This window comes from Lontra canadensis, unplaced genomic scaffold, assembly GCF_010015895.1.
Source record: "Lontra canadensis isolate GAN:19392208 unplaced genomic scaffold, GSC_riverotter_1.0 scaffold37, whole genome shotgun sequence".
Classification (NCBI taxonomy): domain Eukaryota; kingdom Metazoa; phylum Chordata; class Mammalia; order Carnivora; family Mustelidae; genus Lontra; species Lontra canadensis.
The window spans coordinates 10,140,542-10,161,668 of record NW_022631031.1 but is presented as its reverse complement, the minus strand read 5'-3'; the positions used below and the strand labels follow the sequence as shown (position 1 = coordinate 10,161,668).

The 21,127-nt window shown below is 40.7% G+C and overlaps 1 protein-coding gene across 1 annotated transcript in view; it reads left to right on the top strand.

The window, feature by feature from the left end:
• Positions 1-16,719, top strand: part of STMN2 (stathmin 2) — a 51,369-nt gene extending 34,650 nt beyond the window's left edge. The window contains exons 4-5 of the mRNA XM_032869146.1: positions 5,992-6,183; positions 15,358-16,719. Of these exons, the coding sequence (XP_032725037.1) occupies positions 5,992-6,183; positions 15,358-15,417 (252 nt within the window). The 3' untranslated portion in view covers positions 15,418-16,719. The remainder of the gene's footprint in view (positions 1-5,991; positions 6,184-15,357) is intronic.
• The last annotated feature ends 4,408 nt before the right edge of the window (positions 16,720-21,127 follow it).

Sequence of the window (21,127 nt, the reverse complement as noted above, 5' to 3'; positions counted from 1 at the left end):
CTTTTCCTCCTCTCTTTGATTATCTGTGGGAATCAGCGTTCGCCTCCGTAAGACCAAATTATCTCATGAGGTCAGCTTGAAGCTCATATTTTGAAATCAAAGTTTCCATACTGCAACTGACCCCCATGGGTGAAACTCTTCAGTCATCCATCCGTTCAGCCAACCAGCCAGTCATTTATTCATTCAACAAACGTTTAGCAAGAAACAGCAGAGCTAAGCTAACCCAAAGTCCCAATTGGCCCAGGACAACTCCAGCTTAATCCTGCTTTTTCTATATCATTATTATCATTTCAATTTTACAAGTACTCCAGTATGGACAATAAATTATATGGTCACCATAAGCTGATCATAGTGTTTGAGAGCATCTTTAAAAGCACAGTGGGTGAAAACATATGTTTAAGACAATACCTGTGATCAAAGTCTGGTTCTACCACATAATAGCTGTATGACCTTGGACAAGTCCTTAACCTGTCTATGTCTTATTTTACCCATCTGTAAAGTGAGCCTAGTAATGGGACCTCTGTCATGGAGTTAATGTGAGAACCAGAAGACCTATCCTACATGAAGACACTTGACAAGCCCTGTGAGACAAAGAGCTATTATTATGCAAAAACACATCTGGTTCCTTCCCATTTAGTCCAGCAAACTCACAATTTTTTAAATTTTATTTTATTTAAATTCAATTAAGCATATAGTGTATTATTCATTTCAGAGGTAGAACTCAGGGATTTATCAATTGCATATAACAGTGCTCATTACATCAAGTGTCCTCCTTAATGCCCATCCCCCAGTTACCCCATCCCCACCCTGCTCCCCTAGAGCAACCCTCAGTTTGTTTCCTATACCTAAAAGTCTCCTATGGTTTGTCTCCCTCTCTGATTTTGAAAATTCACAATTTTATAAAGAAAAGTTTCTTATCAACAAAGATACTGAAATGTTACCGTACATTTCATAAATTCTTCAAATATTATAAAATATTATTTATCAAGTTACAAAGAAGGAGAAACAGTTTGATAGGTGACACCTATATAAATAGGTCTGCACAACTACCAGTGGCCTGAAAAAAATTAGTATTAGGAAAAAATGATGAAAATTTAAGAATTCTAATGACATGGATAAAATCTCAACCTAAAATAGATTGAATTAAAAAGAGCGCTACTCAAACCGGTTCAGTGAGATACACACACTGACTATATTATCACCTATCAACTCCAAAGTCCCTGAATCTCTGAAAGAAAGATACATTGCTTATTTTTAAGAAAATTGAATAAAGTGGACCATTGGTCACCAAACTTGATAGACTTAGCTTTTCTGTTTGTTGGCATCTCCTAGATGGCAATTAAAGTTGCACCCAGGAAAAGAGGGGGTGGTTTGTACAGCAGTGGATTATGAGCTAAAGTGCTAGATTATTTGTAATTCACCATTCAGAAGGCATCTTCTCCTTGGTGAATCTGACCCTTGGTCCACAGAACCTTCTTGTGTGTGGTCCCCTCGAGGAAGAGCAGCCCTACCCCCGGTAGTTCTTTTCCTAGTTCATCACAGTAAAATCAGTACAGGCTTTAGTCTAAGAGCTCATTCTAAAGGTCTTTAGGTTTTAATCATTTTAAAATTTTTATTATACTTCTCACGCCAACACAAAGTGAATATGGCACCCTTTTGTTTTACACAATTATATTCAATTATTATATCTTAATAAGACATTTTTATGCTCCAGCTGGGTTACTAATGTTTTTTCATTGTTAATAGTAAAGCCAATAATTGAAGACACATCCTCCAACCTATCACTGTGAAGACACTGAGATACTAGGAGATTCCGTGTCTGAAAAAAGGTTCTAGTTAGTGGCAAGTAATGTATTCAAATGATAAAAGGAGACAATAAAATAAAGGGCTAGAAGTGTGTTCACTTCTGAAATAAGTGGAACACTAATACTATCTAAAATATAGTCTTAAATCTCTTATGTGTACATAAAATAAAGTGAGTTTTATATACCACTTAACTCAAATTTATCTTCCATTTCATTTGGATAGTAATTAAATTCATACTCAGTAATACAAGGAATGGTAATGAACCTCTTTAGAAAATGTTGAAGTGTTCCTAAATGTACAATAACTCCTCTCCCTGTCTCATTATTTTTCCCTTCATGTAGTCTCATGTAATCATTGCAGTGATACTTAGTTCAGTGTGAGGAGGTTGATGCCTAGAAAAGGTGTTCACCAATTCTGCACCTCCATTATTACAAAAGCAAGGTGGAGAAAGTTCCCTGATCTCCCAGAATGTCATGTTGGATGTCTCGGTCCTATAAATAGTTTGCCTTGACATTTGCATTGTATCAGCTGATGATTATCATGCCCTAATTTTCCATTTCATTGTGTCCGTGATCTTCTATATTAAGTACATGCTCTTCAGAGATGGTCCTCCATGGTCAGACTTCTTCCCTTAAACAATTTATTTTTAACAACTTTCAACAAATCCTACCTTTCAAGCCTCCCAGTCAGGGCTCTTTCTGCTAATCTGCCCAAGCAAGGAATAAAATAAAAAAACACCTCTTCCACCTTGCAGTGAGAACATTGCATCTGCCAAAATGAAGGGATACTTATCCAGTTTTGTCTAACACATATTTTTATTCTACATCCTTACACACACCTTATACTTTAAGGCAGTTTTTTAAACTGCATTCTTTTTTGCTCACTGATGGAAATATTAGAACCATAACCGGTTTTCTTCCGGTCTGTGAGGCTGTGACTGAGAGGTTAAGGTGTATCTTTTTTTTTTTTTTCAAGATTGTATTTATTTGACAGACAGAGATCACAAGTAGGCAGAGAGGCAGGCAGAGAGAGGGGGAAGCAGGCTCCCCACCAAGCAGAAAGTCCGATGCCGGGCTCGATCCCAGGACCCTGAGATCATGACCTGAACTGAAGGCAGAGGCTTTAACCCGCTGAGCCACCCAGGTGCCCCTTTTTTTTTTTTTTTTTAAGATTTATTTGTTTATTTATTTGAGAGACAGAGAGAGCGTGAGCAGGAGGGGGAGAGGGAAAAGGAAACAGAATCTCAAGCAGACTCCCCTCTGAGCATGGAGCCCGATGAGGGGCTTCATCCCACCACCCTGAGATCGCGACCTGAAGGGAAACCAGGAGTTGAAGGCTTAACTAACTGAGCCATCCAGGCACCCTTGGGAGATGAAGGTGTATATATGAATGAATCAGTTTCTCCCCAAGAATAAATTCAGAGAAGTTGTAGGCAGAGATATCTGGGTGCTAGGCTGCAAAAGAAAGAAAAAGGAATATGACTGTCGCAGCAGTGGAATTATGGAGACCTTAGGAACTGAGGTAAAGACCCTAAGTCTATTGGCTCTGTGGAAGAATGTGTTTGAGAGTTAAGTACTTGTGAGGAGAAACCAAAATGGGGCCCCGTCATAAATATTTTCTCGGTGTGGAATTCTTTCCATAATCAACTTCATGTCATATATTTCTTTAATGGACCTGAGCTTTATATATTTGAAACACAGGTAATCATTAGGTCCTAAAAATGGATTAGTTGAGACGATCGCAAATATGACCTTTCCTCTATAGAAGAAAAGGCACGACAGGAAGGAACAGCCTTGAAGTGGCCTGGCCCAGTTTGGCCGGCCTTCATCATTTAGCAGTGGCCTCACATGAGAACGCTCTGGACTGCCTTCTGTTTCTGTTTCACCCCCATTAATTGTGCTAAAGAAATACACTTGACGGCGATGCTGGGTAGTCTTCATTTAGTCCCAGCGACTGCCGAAGGAGTAATGCCATTAACTGAGGCAGCTCGAACGGAGCCAAACGCTCCACCCAGTGAGGCAATAGGCCTCTCTCCGTCACTAGTGATGGGGCCTGGGGGAGTGTTTGTTCACACAGACCAAACGTCCCCCACCGAGGAAGTCATTTGAAAAGACACATGCTGCCATATTGCCCTGTGAGTCCCCAGGGCTTCCCTTCTCGATTCTGTTCCCCTGCCGTCTCCTGACTGTCTTTAGGCCTTTCACAAAAGAAAACTAAGAATGCAAAATATAAACTGTAAGTTAGAACCCAATTTTAGAAGAGCCACAGTAAATTTGAGCACCTGAAAATGAAAAGTTCCTCAGTTGCCCCTTGATACCGATCCATGATAACTCTATGAGCTATCCTTGCCCTGCAGTCCATAGAGAGAAACTGTATAACTGTGTGCGCTCACATACACACACACACACACACACACACACACACACATCTGTAGTCAGTGTGTCCCTGTCCCAGTTCAGTAGTCCTAGCAATAAGGAAGCAAAATCCGTGTAGGATGCTTTACCAATAGTCCCACCTAGAGGCAGGAGGATGTATCAGCTAGAAAATATTTTTTCATGTTTTTTCCCAAAAAGCTCCATTTGATTTTGAATTTATTCTGTGTTAACATTTTCTTATCATTTTTCTTACTGATTTTTTTTTGTCAGCTATAATGAAGCAAGACTGATGAGTCTACCAAGGATGTCAGTGAAACCGTTTGGGGGTTAAAAGGAGACATGGGGCTAGTTTCCAAAATGTTCTAATCTCCAGTGAGTCACTAGACCTGTTCCTGATGAACTTCAGAGCAAACACATCAGCAAAGAGTCTTTAAGGCTGCCTGATGTTACCATTCCTGTAGAATTGTATCTGAGGAGAAGCTTATTCCCCTGTCATACTTCACAGTTCTCACATACCAAGATCTCTCCTGTAAGACCCCATGGTTTCCCATTAATGCTTCTAATAGTAATCAGTATTTGACAAGCCATGAAATATTTTTTTGATCTGCCATTGTTTAGGTGTTTACATTTACAATTACTCCTGTGAAGCTTCCCCTCAGAGCACTGGCCAGTCCTAAGGCATTACCCAGGAACAATGAGTGTGCAGTAATTTAGTCTTAAACCTCGATAGCTCTGCACTGAGTAAGACTTCTTTCCGTTGCATATTATGGAGGAAAAAGTCAAGTTAAATAGCACATCTGGGTCACCGATGCAGCCCTGACATCAAATACCAGGCCAGAGCATTTTCCAGAAGGTATTCTGTGAATAGAGTGCATTAGAATCACCAGAGAAGCTTATCAAAAATATAGATTCCTGGGTCTCAGGAAAGAACCACAGAATTAGAATTTGGGAAGGGAGGTGGATACCAAGCCTCTGCATTTTCATCAAGCACCTCAGTGATTGCTAACCTCCACTGCACAGAGTCATACAGCCCCCTGATGCTGCAGGAGAAATAAGGACACAAAATGTGGGGATGTTGGATGGGTGCTGGGTAGGGTGTGTCTGGCTTTGATGTTTCTACTCTGATCATAAGTAACCCCAGGGTTTCCAAGATTGCCCAGGTGACCCCAGCATGTTCAAGAAAAGACCAGAATAAGGGCTTTCTATTTTCTGTCACCAAGTGGACATTAATTTTGTACTGTTCACAAGTCTCCAAAGAGAATTTGGCTAATGAAAGAAAAATAAGCAGGTTGGGGGGCGAGTGAGGTGGAGTAGGTGGGGGGTGGAATAAAATGAGAAAATGAATTTGGGGATTTGATTGGCTAGAGTTGAAAGCTTTCTGCGGGACTCAGCCTATAGCTGGTGAAAAAATGGGGCAGGGAAAAGACTAGAACTTGCCCTAATCTTCCCATATTTTCCTGAGGCTTCAATGGACGCTGCACTCCAGTGATTAACTGCAGCATCCTGGTTGCATAAATGCTTAGCAGCAACTAACTCTAAAAAAAAAACAAAAACTCCTCAGTCGGGGTTAAATGCTTCTTCTAAGACAGTGCCTCCAAAAAACTCACAGCTGAAATTTCAGCTGACCACATCTCCCAGCTAACCACATTCTACAGAAAACTCTAAGCCGTGCAGATGAGTACTGAATGGCAACCATGCTCAAGGCTAGAAGTGGAGTTCATTTGAAAAGAACACTCTCGAATCAGGAGGCCATTGTTCCCCCAGGTTTGTGTGTGGGTGACTCTTAGATGAGTATGTTTTTCTTCCCCAGTCTCAGGAGGCCCAGGTGCTGAAGCAATTGGCAGAGAAGAGGGAACATGAGCGAGAAGTCCTCCAGAAGGCTTTGGAGGAGAACAACAACTTCAGCAAAATGGCGGAGGAAAAGCTGATCCTGAAAATGGAACAAATTAAAGAAAACCGTGAGGCTAATCTAGCTGCTATTATTGAACGTCTGCAGGAAAAGGTAATCCAACAAAGTTCTGGGCATAAGCATGTGTTGCTATGCAACACAGCTGGGTGAGCTCTCAGATGTCCAGGCACCAGAAACTTAGTCAAAACCTGCTTCAAGTGCACAGACAGCCAACAGTTTGGGTAGGTTCACCCATTGTAACATTGACTCCATGGGCACTGCAACATGGTAGAAGAATGGGAATCCAACATTAAAGTTAGAACTGTGTCTGATTTTTTTTTTAAGCAGTGAATGAATTCAGGGAGGCTGATCCATGCTTTTCAAGTATAGCAAAGACTTCTGTACAAATTTGAAGAACAATCCCTTAGAAAAATATTAAATTGGAAATATGAATTAGACCATACAAATATATATTAGTAAGTAATGATAATATATAATAAAATAACACATTCAATATTTATTTCAATTCAATATTTATTTAATTTATTTAATTAAAACATGATGCTAAATATAAAAGTAATAACTTGGAAAAATACATTTGTATTTTTGTAGGAAAAGGACAGAATATCTATGAAAAAAAGCAGGAAGCCCAAACTCTCCATGTAGGAAAATCTACATGGGAAACTGGAGTATAATAACATTGCTTGAAACCAAAGCAAAGGGAAGCGCTTGTAAGGGATGTTCATTTCCCCAAGTTCTGATATCCTGGTGCCTTCGCACCAACCCTTCAGTCAGGATGAGGAGTGCTGGAGAGCCTCTGGAAAGTGTTCTGTCTTTCCCTTTTGTGGGCTCCACTGCTATCTACCCACCACCACCACCCAGAAAACTTTCCTTTGAAAATGTGGAGTATAGCTACAAATGGTTTAGCTTTGTCCACCTCCAGAAATTGGATGAAACATTGAGAAATATGACTTTTGAGAAACAATGCCTAAGTCCTTTTCTGAGCAATTGCCCCCTGCACCAGTACTGAGTACAACATGTAGGCACTGGAGAGAGAAGTAGGACTGCCTCGTCATCAGAGCATTAGGAGTCTCTACAACAGGAGCTGTGCTCCTGTTTTCTGAGTTTTTCTTAGGAAGACTCATGTCTTCAATTAGAGTTGGCCCATCTCATCTAAGGATCAGGCAATCCCGTGCTGATGTTCTCATCTATTCTGATGACTCTGTTTTTGCTCCCATTCTCTGATTACACATATCAGGCCAGAATCAAAGAAAATTAGGCATAAAACCTGAAAATAGATACATTTAACTCCATGGAGAGTTTGGTAGGCATCTGTGCTCTTGAGGAACTTTTGAAAGCATTGCTGGGGAAGTGTGTGTGGGCTCTGATACAGCGGTGGGACGCTGAGGCTCTCTGAAGTGTGTAGAGGAAGTACTAGGTGACTCGGGTGGGAACGGAGAGCAGCTGAATGCCTTAGTCAGAACTTTAAAGTTGAAATTTAATTTACTTATATAAGCTGGTGTTTCCCCACTCTCAGAACAATGTCATTGTACTTCATCTAGGTACATCAGGTCAGAATTTGAAGGTGGCCCTTCCACTCTCTGCGTGTTACACATAGTGGTACCATGGCCAGTGCTTTGCTAAGATACAGGAGGGCAAAGTTCCACTGGGTAAAATTTATGCCCCTCACTTTGAACCATTCGGTCTTCCTCCATTTGCCTTCAGTTCACATGTTTCTGCACAATCAAGGAGATTCTTGCTGGTACCATGGACAGCAGAAGACCACCATGTATTCTCTTCTGGATAATTATGGCTCAACCATCTCCTATCCTAGGCCCAAAATAAAATAAATCATGTGGAGTTGCTAGGAATGGGGCACACTGGTCATATTCCAGTATTTTCCATTAAACCTTAGTATCCAGTGCAAGATTTATACTATCAACAACCAGGACCATGACTGTTTTTGAAATTACACATATACAAGTAGACAGCATGTCCCTCTTGATTGACATTATAAAATGGCACATGAAATTTGCATGTTTTAACTAGTATTTCCAGAAGTGTTGGATTTTAATAGGCAATTTCTTTTTCTCTGTGCGTTTCTCTTCACTTACTCCCTGCCCAGCACCTTGCACTCTTCCCCATTCTCACCCAGATTTAGTCTCTACCCCCTTTCAGACACACAGATGCATACAGACATGCAGTTTGTCCTGGAAATAATCAACCTGTGGACAGCTTAGCATTCCTGACATCAAGCTGCAGAGTCTCCAGAGGTAGAACCTATTTTCTTTTTTTTAATCCTCCGGATGACTCCAATATTCAGTCAGGTTTGATAACTAGGGGTTGTAGCCTATTCTGATTTAAATCTCAGCTGACAGTATTCTTTTTTTTTTTTTTTTTGATGAAGTGGTTTTATTTATTTATTTATTTTATAAACATATAATATATTTTTTCCCCCAGGGGAATATTCTTCTTTTTTTTTTTTAAGATTTTATTTATTTATTTAACAGAGGGAGAGAGACAGTGAAAAGAGAGAGACAGTGAGAGAGGGAACACAAGCAGGGGGAGCTGAGCAGGGAGCCCGATGCTGGGCTCAGTCCCAGGACCCTGGGATCATGACCTGGACCAAAGGCAGACGCTTAACGACTGAGCCACCCAGACTCCCTCAGCTGACAATATTCTATCCCATGCTGAATGATATAATGCAGATCATTTTTAAGACCACATTTCCCCTGGTATTTCACAGCCACAGAGACATTTTCCAAATCTATTGAGATCTTTGGCCAGTGTTACCCAAGATCTATTATCTTTTCCATGAAGTGGAGAGATTTCTTAGGTAATACCAAATTTGCTTCCTTTTGATGTATTTTAAATATGTGTTTTCTTTCCTAAAATAATACAGAGTAAGTTTTTTTATTAATACCAGTATCTAGCCTTTTGTTTGAATGAAATTACTGCAATGAGATTAAAATTATAAAGAGAATCAGTAATAAGAATCGTGCTGAAAATCCATGAAAGTGCTAACATACATAAGTTATTCTGGAATCTCTACTTCAAAAGATGTTTACCACCGAAAATGAAACCTATTAGTAAGTCATTCAGTGAGTATTGATAGAGTACCGACTATGTGCTTAGGAACCTGGAAGGGAACATAATATCAAAAAGCATTAACTAATCATCTCTCTCCCCATGCAGACAATATAAAACCCAGCAATAAATGACCTAGCAGCAAAAATTAGGGAATAAGTCAACATATCATAATGGACCAATATAAATAGTAAATACAAAAACACTGGGAAAATGTCAGTAAAAATAAATCCACATCAAGGCTAACACACTAAATTCCCACCATTTGACAGGCCTCACCGACCCTATCAATTAACCAGGAGATGTGATACAATTCCATGTGAGCTCTTGCCAGCACTCTGCCCCGCCGCCACCCTCCCCCAGACCCCTCAAATAAGAGAACGGAGCATCCAAGCAGAGCATGTCTTCCTGTGGTATTCGTGGCTTCTTTGGTGTTATTCACTGATAAATTTCCACAGACTTCTTGGAGACCCAGCCATGCTAGACTCAAAATCTTTAGCTAGAACTGAAAGCCCACAGCAAAAGCAATCTCAGTTGAACTTTAGAATCTCTAAAGTGCTCTTTAAGAGATTTTGATATAATTGTCTGGGATGGGACCCAGAGATCAGCATTACTTTTAAAATTTGCCGGTAGGTGCTAATATTTAGCAGGAGTTGAGAACTACTGAGCTAAAGACTCCTTAAATATGCTTTGTTAGGTTTTCATAAATTATATTTAAAGATTTTTTTTTTAATTTATTTATTTGACAGACAGAGATCACAAGTAGACAGAGAGGCAGGCAGAGAGAGAGAGGAGAAAGCAGGTTCCCTGCTGAGCAGAGAGCTGGATGCATGGCTCGATCCCAGGACCCTGGGATCATGACCTGAGCTGAAGGCAGAGACTTTAACACACTGAGCCACCCAGGTGCCCCCATAAATTATATTTAAATATTTTTTACCTTTGTTCTGTAAAACTGTTCTTTTTTCCTTCAGAAAAGAATGTGACACTTTTTTTTTTCAATTTCTGTTTTCATAACACCTCATCTCAACACTCCAGCTTATTATATAGAAAAGAATCAAATATGGAGAAAGGTGTGGAAAAAAGAATGCCTAGGTCACAAAGACCTACACTAGGCTGATCTGTTTATGTCACTCAGATCGAAATTATACATACCCAATAGTCTTCAAATTGAGTGACATAAATTGTCATACCCAGGACTAGAAACTGTAGTCTGTGGGTTAATTGACACTCTGGTGTGGGGCGCCTGGATGGCTCAGTGGGTTAAAGCCTCTGCCTTTGGCTCAGATCATGATTTCAGGATCCTGGGATCAAGCCCCGCATCGGGCTCTCTGCTCAACAGGGAGCCTGCTTCCCTTCCTCTCTCTCTGCCTGTCTCTCTGCCTACTTGTGATCTCTGTCTGTCAAATAAATAAATAAAATCTTTAAGAAAAAAAAATTGACACTCTGGTGAAGTTTCAAATGTTCTTATTCTTGGAATAGTTTAATAGAAAGAGACACAGAGACAGAGACAGAAAGAAAAGCACCGGTTCCTGCCACACGGAAAGGATTAAAGAGACACTTTCTTCCTCTCCTAACATGTTCTTCCTCCCCTAATGCTGGACAGTATCCTGCAGAAAATTCACCACCTGGCCCTTCAGGAGCCCTGAAGAGCAACACCTCTCTCATCAGACCCGAACAGAGTCTGTAGTGGGTAATTTTGAAAAATCAGTTAAAACAGGTGTAATCATTTTAACAATAATACATACATTCATTAAACACAGAACTTTAACATCAAACATTTAAATGTATAGCCAGTTACCAATCTTTTGATGTAGACCAGGACCTTTGTGAGAAATGGATCAGTTAATAGGGGTCCCATGTCCTTTTTTTCTCCCATTTTCCACCTATATCCTCTTAGCTATGTTTTACAGTTTTAATTTCTTTAAAATTGGGTGAGAATTTCTGTATAATAATATGGATACATAGGATCTTTACAACTTTTCTTTTTTACAAGCAAGTTTCCCCTTGATCCACTATCTGATCATAATTCCCTTTCCTGAGTATTTCCAAAGCTTTCCCTCCACCCTTACAATTTTCTGTTACTATAATATTTAACTGAATCATATAATGAAATTCTCAACTAGCTGGTCAAACAGGCTGGAAATATAACTGACTGCAAGCAAGCTATATAGCTCAACCAGTGAGAGGAAAAGTATGTGGAGATAATAGAGAAGAGGCTCCCAGCCTTACAAACAACCCAACATTTAGGAGGGTCCAAGATAGTGGGGGGAATGGAGAATGTTGGTTAACCTAGCAGGTCAATTGAGAGGACTTCCGCTGAATCTTGTTGACTTCTCCACTTAACTCAAAGGTGCCACATCCTCTTGCTTTGATAACACAATGCCACCATTCACTAGCCCCTGCCAAGACAGCTCAGATCATAATATTGTGACAAGAGACCAAAGGAGCTTTCCATGGCGTTCAGGAGTGAGAGAAGCAAAAAAACACAGACGACCTTGACAGCTACTTTACCTAGCCAACCACAAAGGATAGCACTTAGGAAATAAGGGATATTGTCTTACTATAATTGATAAATTTCACCTCTAACAATATAGAAAAGTTGAACTGAAAACATCATAGCCATTATTTCAGTGACAATCACATCACATAACGTGATATAATTTAAAATAATAAAAATAGTTTGAGAGAATGTTATATAACTTTAAATCAAGATTTCAGCCATTATTAGTTTTCATCTATTGTCAAGTTTTATTCTTCTCATTGGACTTTGTTTTTTTGGGGGGGGTCATTCTCATTCATAAGTGCCACTTATGTAACTATTTACTGTTGAACATGTCTGATGAAAGACTAATGAAGGGAAAAGAGGAGTTAAACCCAGCTATTACTGATTGGTTCCTGTAGACCAACCATTTTGAGCGTACTATTGCACGTAATCCAAACAACAACCCTGAAAAGAGATCCTGTTACTGCCCCCATTTCACATCTAAGGAACTTTGTCCTTAGAGAGATTACACCATTTGGTCAAGATCACAAAGCTAAGTAGACCACAGAGTCTAGATTTGAACCCCCGTCTTTTTGATTCCCAGTGTCTGTACTAAGCTAAAGCAGCAATTCTTTGTCAATCATCAAACACTGCTCAGTAAGCAAGCTGGGCAGTACCATTGGGAGTTTATACTCAGTGATCACTGTCATCTTGATATAAATGAAAACATGCCTTCCGGGCACTCACAGGTCACTCTTGATCCCTCTTTTATTTTACAAGTGCCTGTTCTTTTGTCAAAAGAATTCTTGATGACACTGACTGACCTCATTGGGCATTTAAATAGACTCACCTAACAGAATTTCATAGATGGAACTGATAGTCTAGGTCATCTAATTCAAATCCCTGGTTTGTATTTGATACCTAGTGAGGAAAGGGAGACATTAAAACGTAAAGGGGAAAAAGAAGGAAGACCTCAAAGAAATCTCTAATCACATATTCTTAAGGAATCAGAATTTTTCCTAATTTTTCCTTTCATACATGCTTGTATATCAAAAGAGAATAGTTGCATACAATGCTAAAAGATGATGTATTACACTTCCCTTATATTGACAGGAGGAAGGAGGGAAATTGCAGAGAACTTGGTAAATGTAGATCTGCTTCAGTCTGTCTTGCCAAAGGTCTGATAGCACCCACCAAATAGTAGAAGCTCAATAATGAGATGCATCTTATCAAAGAATAGCCTTGACTTTTGAGGAGCTATCTCAGAGCATCACAACTACGTCAGTAACCTCTGACAATTAGAGTTTCCTGATTTAAATTTAAAAAAAAAAAAGACTGTTGAAAAACTCCCGCATGTCTGCCCTTTGATTCTCCCACATTCTAATAGAAAGTGAAAGTACAATTTCATGGGTATCTCTTTGGTGATTTGAATAGAAAGTTTTCAAATAATGTATTTACTAAAATACCTGAAAATAGACAATATTTTTCCTAGAAACTCAGAATTTATTTAATTTCCCTTTTTTAATGTTTATCTCCAGCTCACAGATCTAGTTGTTCTTTCCGATAGCAAAACGTATTTCCTTACAACTAATTTTGAGTTTCATAAGAAGTGCGCTCCAGGGTAGCCCAGTAATATTAATTATAATGCTCCCTGTTAGAAATTTGAATTTGTATCAATCCTTAGGCTTAGGTGTCTGCTATTTTGCTCCAGTATACTGATGGTCTGGACTTTTTCTCAATTTTTGTCAGAGCTCAGCTCTAATTAGCTTATTTCTGCCTGAGAAAGGTTTTGCTGCATCTTTTTCCTCGTAATGGCGGGACAAAAGGAAGGAAGAGCCCGTTTTATCCCTGCTCCTTCCTCTGTGACATTTCTGGATGGGACAGAGGTGACTTCCCTAAAAATGCCTTTTTCCCCTTCTCCTCATGGCTCTTCAACAAACACAAAAAGCTCATTTAAACCAATTAAATAAAATTGTGTTTCAACTCTCTAGAGTCAACTTCCTGCTTACTCCAATTCTTTCTTTAAAGAAAGTGTCAGATGTTATATGCCTTTTTGTCCCAACACCTACATTTGAAAAGACACATTTTTCCTCACAACTATTAAATTTTTTTCCTTCTGCTAACAGTGAGTTTGCACAGCAGTGGTTAACAGAGTGGGCTGTAGAGGCAGGCTCCCTGAGGTGGAGTCCCAGCTCTGCCACTTGTTAGTTCTGTGATCCTGGACAAATGAGGTAGGCTTTCCATGCCTCAGTTTCTTCATCTGTTAAGTGGGAACCAGAATTACGCCTCTACCATGGGGTTGTTGTGAGGAAGAAAGGGAACTTAACAGATAAAAATCTGTATTTATGCAGAACTGATTCCATGTTAAGTCCTAATAAATGCTCAGTATTATAAAGAACACAGTAAGCAGAGACTCATTGAGATTATTGGAGTTTAATGGTAAGATTTACTTTATAGCCGGTCCAGGTCTTTGCCCCTGAACTAAGGGAATCCATAGAGCCACAAGAAATTTCTGGAACTGCAAGGAAAAAAAATAGGAATATAAATAATATTCTAAGTAGAAAAAGAAGTAATACTAGTAACCATTAGCATTTTAAAATTTCAATTCAACAAGCAATTATTTAGTACCTATGATGTGCAAGACAAGGGGGTTATAGTCATTCGGTACAGAACCATGTACTGAAAAATACCTGATCCACCTTTCCTCTCAGTTCCCTCCACAGTAAGCTCAGTTCCCAAACCAAACTTAGCACCTCAGTCCCCCACATAAATAAACGTCTACCAATTTCAGGCTGAACGCAGAACACTCTGCTATGCCCAGCAAGGTATAGCATAACTTATATAGTGAGAAAATACAGTCCTGGCCCTCAATGAGCTTATATATAAGCAACTACTTAACACAGAAGATGAGACAAGAACAGAAATGCCCATAGTACAAGTTAAAACAAAATGGCTGCCACATATAAACAAACATTTATGCAGGTGTTCAAAGGGAAGGTAAGATCAATTTTATTTTGTGGTCTCCTGAAAATCTTCATGGAGGAAAACGTGACTGCTACAGGCTTTAAAGAGTAGGTTTAAGATCCTGACCAAATAGAGACGGAAGACTAGAAATCTCAAGCATTAAAAATTCATGAAAAGACAACTCCGTTATACAAAAGCATCAGGTACGCGTGGAAAGGAGAAGAATGGAGGGCAAGGCTGGAAAGGTGATTCGGACAAGATTTGAAAGGCCCTGACAAACAGGGTAAGCATTTAGGAAGCGTACAAAAAGTCTTGCAACTAATCCTCTCAAAGTATCCACCGGCAATTATAAAGCCCTTCATATATTTGGGAAGGGGGGGGGGGAACACCATTAAAAATGACAGGGTAAACAACAATGTGATGTTTTATTGCTATTTTCTGGATCTAGGACAGTAGTTGGCATATTCAAAATTCTCTTAATCATAGGACCTTCTGATCGTGGTTTTGATCAAATATGGCATGACGGTTTTTTTAGTCTCCATAAGTCTTATACGGTTTTCCCTAACGTGACACTTCCTGGGTCTCCTGTGGTCATTTATCATGAAATGAGAAACTTTCCTAAAGATAGACACCAAACAACTGCATGATTTCCAGTGAGATACAAACTGTGGAAAGGAGTAGGCAGGCCTTCCTGGTTCTCTGTGGAGCAGACAGCCGGGCTCTGTGACATTGCTTCTCCCTTTGGTGTTTTCCAGGAGAGGCATGCTGCCGAGGTGCGCAGGAACAAGGAGCTGCAGGTTGAACTTTCTGGCTGAAGCGATGGAGGGATGGCACGCCCCACTGTTAGTAAATCCCCCTGCCTATATTATAATGGATCATGCGATATCAGTATGGGAAATGTATGACATGGTTTAAAAAGAACTCATTATAAAAAACAAAAAACAGAATCAAAAATTAAAAAAAAAATTCAATGCGGTCTCTTTGCAGAATGTTTTGCTTGATGTTTAAAAAATACCTTGGATCTTATTTTGTAAATACTTACATTTTTGTTAAAAAATACAAGTATTGCATTATGCAAGTTATTTCATAATCTTACATGTCCTGTAACAGGCTTTTGATGTTGTGTCTTTCCACTCAAATGAATTTGCTAGGTCTGTTCTTTTTGAAGCCCTCATGTTGAACTCCATTCCCTGCCCTTTTCACTCCAACAGAAAAATGAGGTCAGTAGACAGTCCATGGTGCTAGAAACCCACCATTGCCTAATGACCTAGATGGCTTTGTAATCTCTGAACTTGACTAAGACCATGCCTAGGTTACAGGTATTAATTACAATTCCACGCAAACCTCCACATTTGTTCACTCATAATCTACTAACTGCCTAGAAACTACAAAACCAGGCTAAGAAAAAACAAACACACACCAATCATAGCATTTACTTCTGCTTCTACTGGATTATGTGCTACAAATGTGCTTTGGCTTTAGAAAGGGATGGATGAGAAGACAGATCTGAGATCAGTCGGGGTAGAAGCAAAACGTTGAACCTTTTAAAACTGCTGAACACAGATCCAAATCCCAGTGGTTCAAGCAGCCACGAATTCGCTCTTCATGAAGTGGGCTTAATTCTCTAGTTTAAGTTCTTTTGATGGAATGAATTACTTAATGTGTCAGGTGGCTTATTTGTGGATGCCATGATTGATGATGTCATTTTAAGCTCTTACCTATAGTACAAGTACATGATGCTACTGAATATTTTTCCACTTGGAAACTGTGAGCTGGTTGTTGCATTAAAACACACATACGAACAAGGTCAAAAACACTGTGGACTTTCACTCAAGCTGGTCTTTCTTCCCCAGTGTGAGGCAATCCTGCCTGTTAAAATAAAAAGAAACTCCATCTGTGAGGGCTGGTACAGCTAAGGGGGCTAGGCAGGGCATTTGTGCCAACTAAGAATCACCAGACACCCACCATAAGTACCTATCGCAGTTTTGAAGTCGTTTCTCCCCCAAATCCCAACTCCTGAAGGTTGCTGCCTGCATATTTACTCTTCATTAGTGCTATTTTCCTGTGTCATTGTGAGCAAGCTGTGATTAATAAAGAATTGGAGTTCTGTGAACTAATAAAGGTTCGGTCTGGTCTCTTGCCCCTTTACATATCTGACCCCAGAGTTCAGATTTCCAAAGAGTAGCCATGGGATTAGACAATCTCCGAAGCCAAGAGACAATAATTAGTGTTTGAAGGAAACCAATGCCCTGCTGATTCACTTCCCTTCTGGGGCTGCAGGCGGCCTCTCTCTTCTCTCTCCCTCTGACAGGCCAGCCCGGCAGGGGAGGTCTTCAATCTGTTCCCCTTAAAAAAACATTCAGGACTGAAGGAGATAACCTTAGGTTCAGATTGATCATTCTGAGAAAGAGACCCCCTTGCAAAGCATTTGGGAGGTTCCTGGCACACCTTGCATTCTTCCATGTGGCCCCAGACCCCCTTCGCCAGCCTGGGAGATGTGATTTCCCTGCCATGCTGCTGAATTTTGCACTGCCAGGAAGCACACGGAACACATGGACACAGCGGGGTCCTGTCAGTGACCCAGATGGATCCTCCTCCAGGACCAAATGAACCACATCCAGGTTTAGCAGAACATCATAAATAATTGAAACCACACAGACTTATGAATAAGTGAACTGGGCTATCGTCCATAGAAGCACTAACAAGCCAAGTGTAGGGGGCAGGCCAGCTGGTCCCTGCCTTGACTAGCCTCTGTTTGCAGGACTCTATCGCTGCAACCCTCAAGACGCATGCTTACAAACGTGGGCACCATTATCTTCCTTTGGGAAGTCTATCACAGCTTCTGATTAACATAAAGTGATCTGTATTTTCATACTATTTTTTACATAACTTGGTTCATAACTTTTTTATATAATGTTATTTGAAGGGCTCCCCTAGGGCTGGACCGTGTGATTAAGCCCTGGAATCATGAAAATGAATGACTGCAAGAAGCTCACAGTTTAAGTGCTTATTTTTGGCTCAGAACTAGCAAGTAAGATATTTTGGTCTGTCTTTTCAGCATATTGAAGGGAAACATAGTTTCTGTGAAGTTTTCTGAAATATTAGAATTAGTCGACAAACCCCTCACACTACTTTGTGGGTTCCTAAACCATTCCAACTGCCCAGTCCCAAAGGTGAAGAGACTAAGGCACAGAGAGACAGAGAAGGTTAAGTGATTTTGCTCCACGTCACAAGGCCCACTTAATGGGATTTCTCTCCTTAGTAGCTCATCAACAGACCATTCTCAAATCTTTCCACACCATTGAGGATATGTTAGGTCCTTGAGGCTCCCCTAGACAACTGGTTCCCAAATTTTGGCACACTTCAGAGTCATTTGGAGGGCTTGATAAAAACAGATTGTTGAGCTCCAACCCAGAATTTCTGATTCCCGAGGTCTGTGTAGAAACCCAAGAATGTGCATTTCTATCGTGTTCCCAAGTGGTACTAGTGCTTCTTGTCTGCAACCTCACTTGAGAGACCCCGCCACAAAATCGATTTGGTATAGATGCGTGGACTCTGGGTGATGGCCACAGTGGTGATACTGTTTCAGTCAGGCATGTGCCACTGAGGTGGGGCATGAAAAGAAACTCCATCTTTCTCAAAAAAGTAGAAGCAGAACCCAAAGGAATCCAAGAAGAAGAAAAAACGAACAACTACATCTTGCAGGTTAATAAAACACCAGAAAGAAAGCATCTAAGAAACAGTTGAAGTCAAGGAACCAATAGTCTTGCATCTCCGACACAATGTAGTATTTCAGGACAGTTTAAAACATCTCAGATGCTCCTCACCCTTTAAGAGTTGAACTACGTGCTCTTTGCAGGGATGACGTCATTTTGTGAATTATCCAGGTCATTAGTCTTATTCCACTTATAATTTTTTTTTACAGAGTCTGTTTTCCTCAGGACTATGTTTAAATTGTATATATGACTCTGAAATGCACTCTGAAGAAAATTCATGTAATCTCATTGGTTTAAAGATTCACCCTCCTCTTCTGTTTCTTCTGTACTAAAAAATACATGGCACAACTGAGGGTTGACAAATGCTGTTTTCTCTGGAGGCAAACACCGGCCTTTACAACACTTCTGAGGAGAAAACTAGGAAAAAACATATGGATAGTGATCCACCACATCCATCCCTATCCCACTGAGAGAAAGGATGAGAAGGAGGAGACATGCACCCTTGACATTAGCAACCAAATAATCAATCACCTTGTGTGTTCCCAGCCCTGAACAAGCATATCCTTGAGTTCTAATCAGGCAATTTGTTGAAAATTCCTAACGCGAACACACAACCCAATGCAAAGCGAAGATTCTCAAGCTCCTCCCCCAAATTATTGCAGTCATCTTGGAGCCCTCACTGTCCCCACTACCCACCTCCTGCTGAATGAAATCAAGTAGCATCAATGTGACCTCCACACGGTCCCTCATTTCTTACTTCTTTTCTATTTCCATAATCACTGCCCTAGTTTGGGTTGTATTAGCCTCTTACGACAACAAACATGTCTCCTTCACTCCAACCTGCACTCCTCTGCAAGGCATTAAAATGCTTCACTATCCCCCTCATTTGTCAAGAACATTACTCCCCTTGGACACCAAACTGTTCCCTCTGACAAGAAACTTCTGGTCTCTATGCACATGCTGCTCTCTGTCTAGAACTATCTTCACTACAAATGAGCCAGAAGATGCTAGATCAGGCCATGATAAAACCCACAAAATCTCAGGCTAGTAAATCACAGTTGCATATTTCCTGATGCACGGCCAGTGTGGGTCACGGTGGACTCTGCGTCATTCGTCGCTCTGCACTGCAGGCCAGGGAGCTGCCTCTCTGAGACACTACCGGTCACTGCGGAAAAGGGAAAGTGAAAGCAGGGAAATCATGCACTGGCTCTCCTAAGCTTCTACCCAGAAACAGCCCACATCACATTTCATTGGCCAAAGCAAGCTATATGTCCACGTTTAACTCCAGAGTGCAATCCCAACATAAACTCAGAAGGAGGAAAGCCAGGAATATTTCACGAACAGCACAGGTGACTACCACACTACTGGTCACCAAACATTCAGTCATTGTCCTTCCCACATGTAAAGCACATTCATACTGTCCCTGCGGGAAAATCCCCAAGTCCATTTGACCACAGCAGCAAGCTCAAGATCCAGGGTTTCGGGTGATGACGCACAGTACTCCCTCTGACAGATGTGGACATGAGTCCTCTTGAGCAGAGACAAATTAGTTAGACAAATTATTTTCCCCAGCATATTCAATATACAATGATGAAATGGGGATAAGATGATCACAATAAACATACCTGTTCTAAAGGGAAACAACAGAAGATACAGAACATTCACTGACAATAGAAATTCTGGAGAGACATTGTGAGGGCCCTCGACCCTTAGGATAAATAGGGAACATTCCTTGCTCCTGTCTCTATTCTGATACCCAGAAAGGAGCTCTCCCATCCATGGCTCTTGGCTCTAAGTAGATCTGCCTGTTCCTTCATTCTCCTTGGCCACATCTACAGGGGCGTTGGAAAATAATGCCTTTCTTGGAATCTGAGCAGCTCTCCCAGCCAGCTTGCTGCCCACCATGTGGATCCAAGAGTTGCTGAGTTTTTCCCGGTCATCCTATTGGTCCAGATCCTGGCAAGAAACAGATGATACATCACTATAAATGGGTAGAAGAAGAGAAATGAATGATGATTCTATTGCAATAGAATGGTATGTACAGATTAAAAGAAACCAAGTAAGGAGGTAAAGCACCGAGGGTGTATCAAGAGAGAGAGGCCATTTCTACCCACAGCCTGAAGACCCAGGAGACAGTTGTTCCTGTAGAAGAAGGTCGCCCGACCTGGGGCCATGACCTTCTGGAGAGGAATTCAGCCTCTAACAAACAGACTGGCAAGGAGGGATTGGGGAATAAACGTCTCAACATCTTTCTGCTCGCATTCTTCAAGCTCTAGCCAAAGCCTCACATTGGCCAAATCCCCAACCATAAACCAGAGGGTAAGGGAGCCTGGTTGACACAGTGCATAGAAGTCAGCCTCTGGGGCTAGGCAGGAAGAAAAAAGGTAGAGAAAGACCATGGAGGGACAAACAGAGAACGTGGCCACCTGCAGCCTAGACCACAGACTCATTCAGTGGCCAGCACTAATGACAGCTATGACGTCTTCTCACTTATTTGTCACTAGCACTGCTCACTATTTCTAGCATTTTCCTTTCAGGATTGTACTTTCCCAACACTTGGAGTTAGGTAAGATTGTGTGACCTACTTTGGTCACTGAGATGTGAGCAGAAGTCACGTGTGCCCCTGAAAACGGAAGCTTTAAGAGCAAATTCATGATTCACCATCCTGCTTTCCCTCCACTGCTGTGGCCTGGAATAAATATGAAGAAGAGCACAGCCCACATCTGTGAGAGACATATAGCATGAGTGAGGTGAACTCTTTCTGTTCGAAGCCTCTGAATTTTGGAGTTGTTATTCATTAATAAGGATT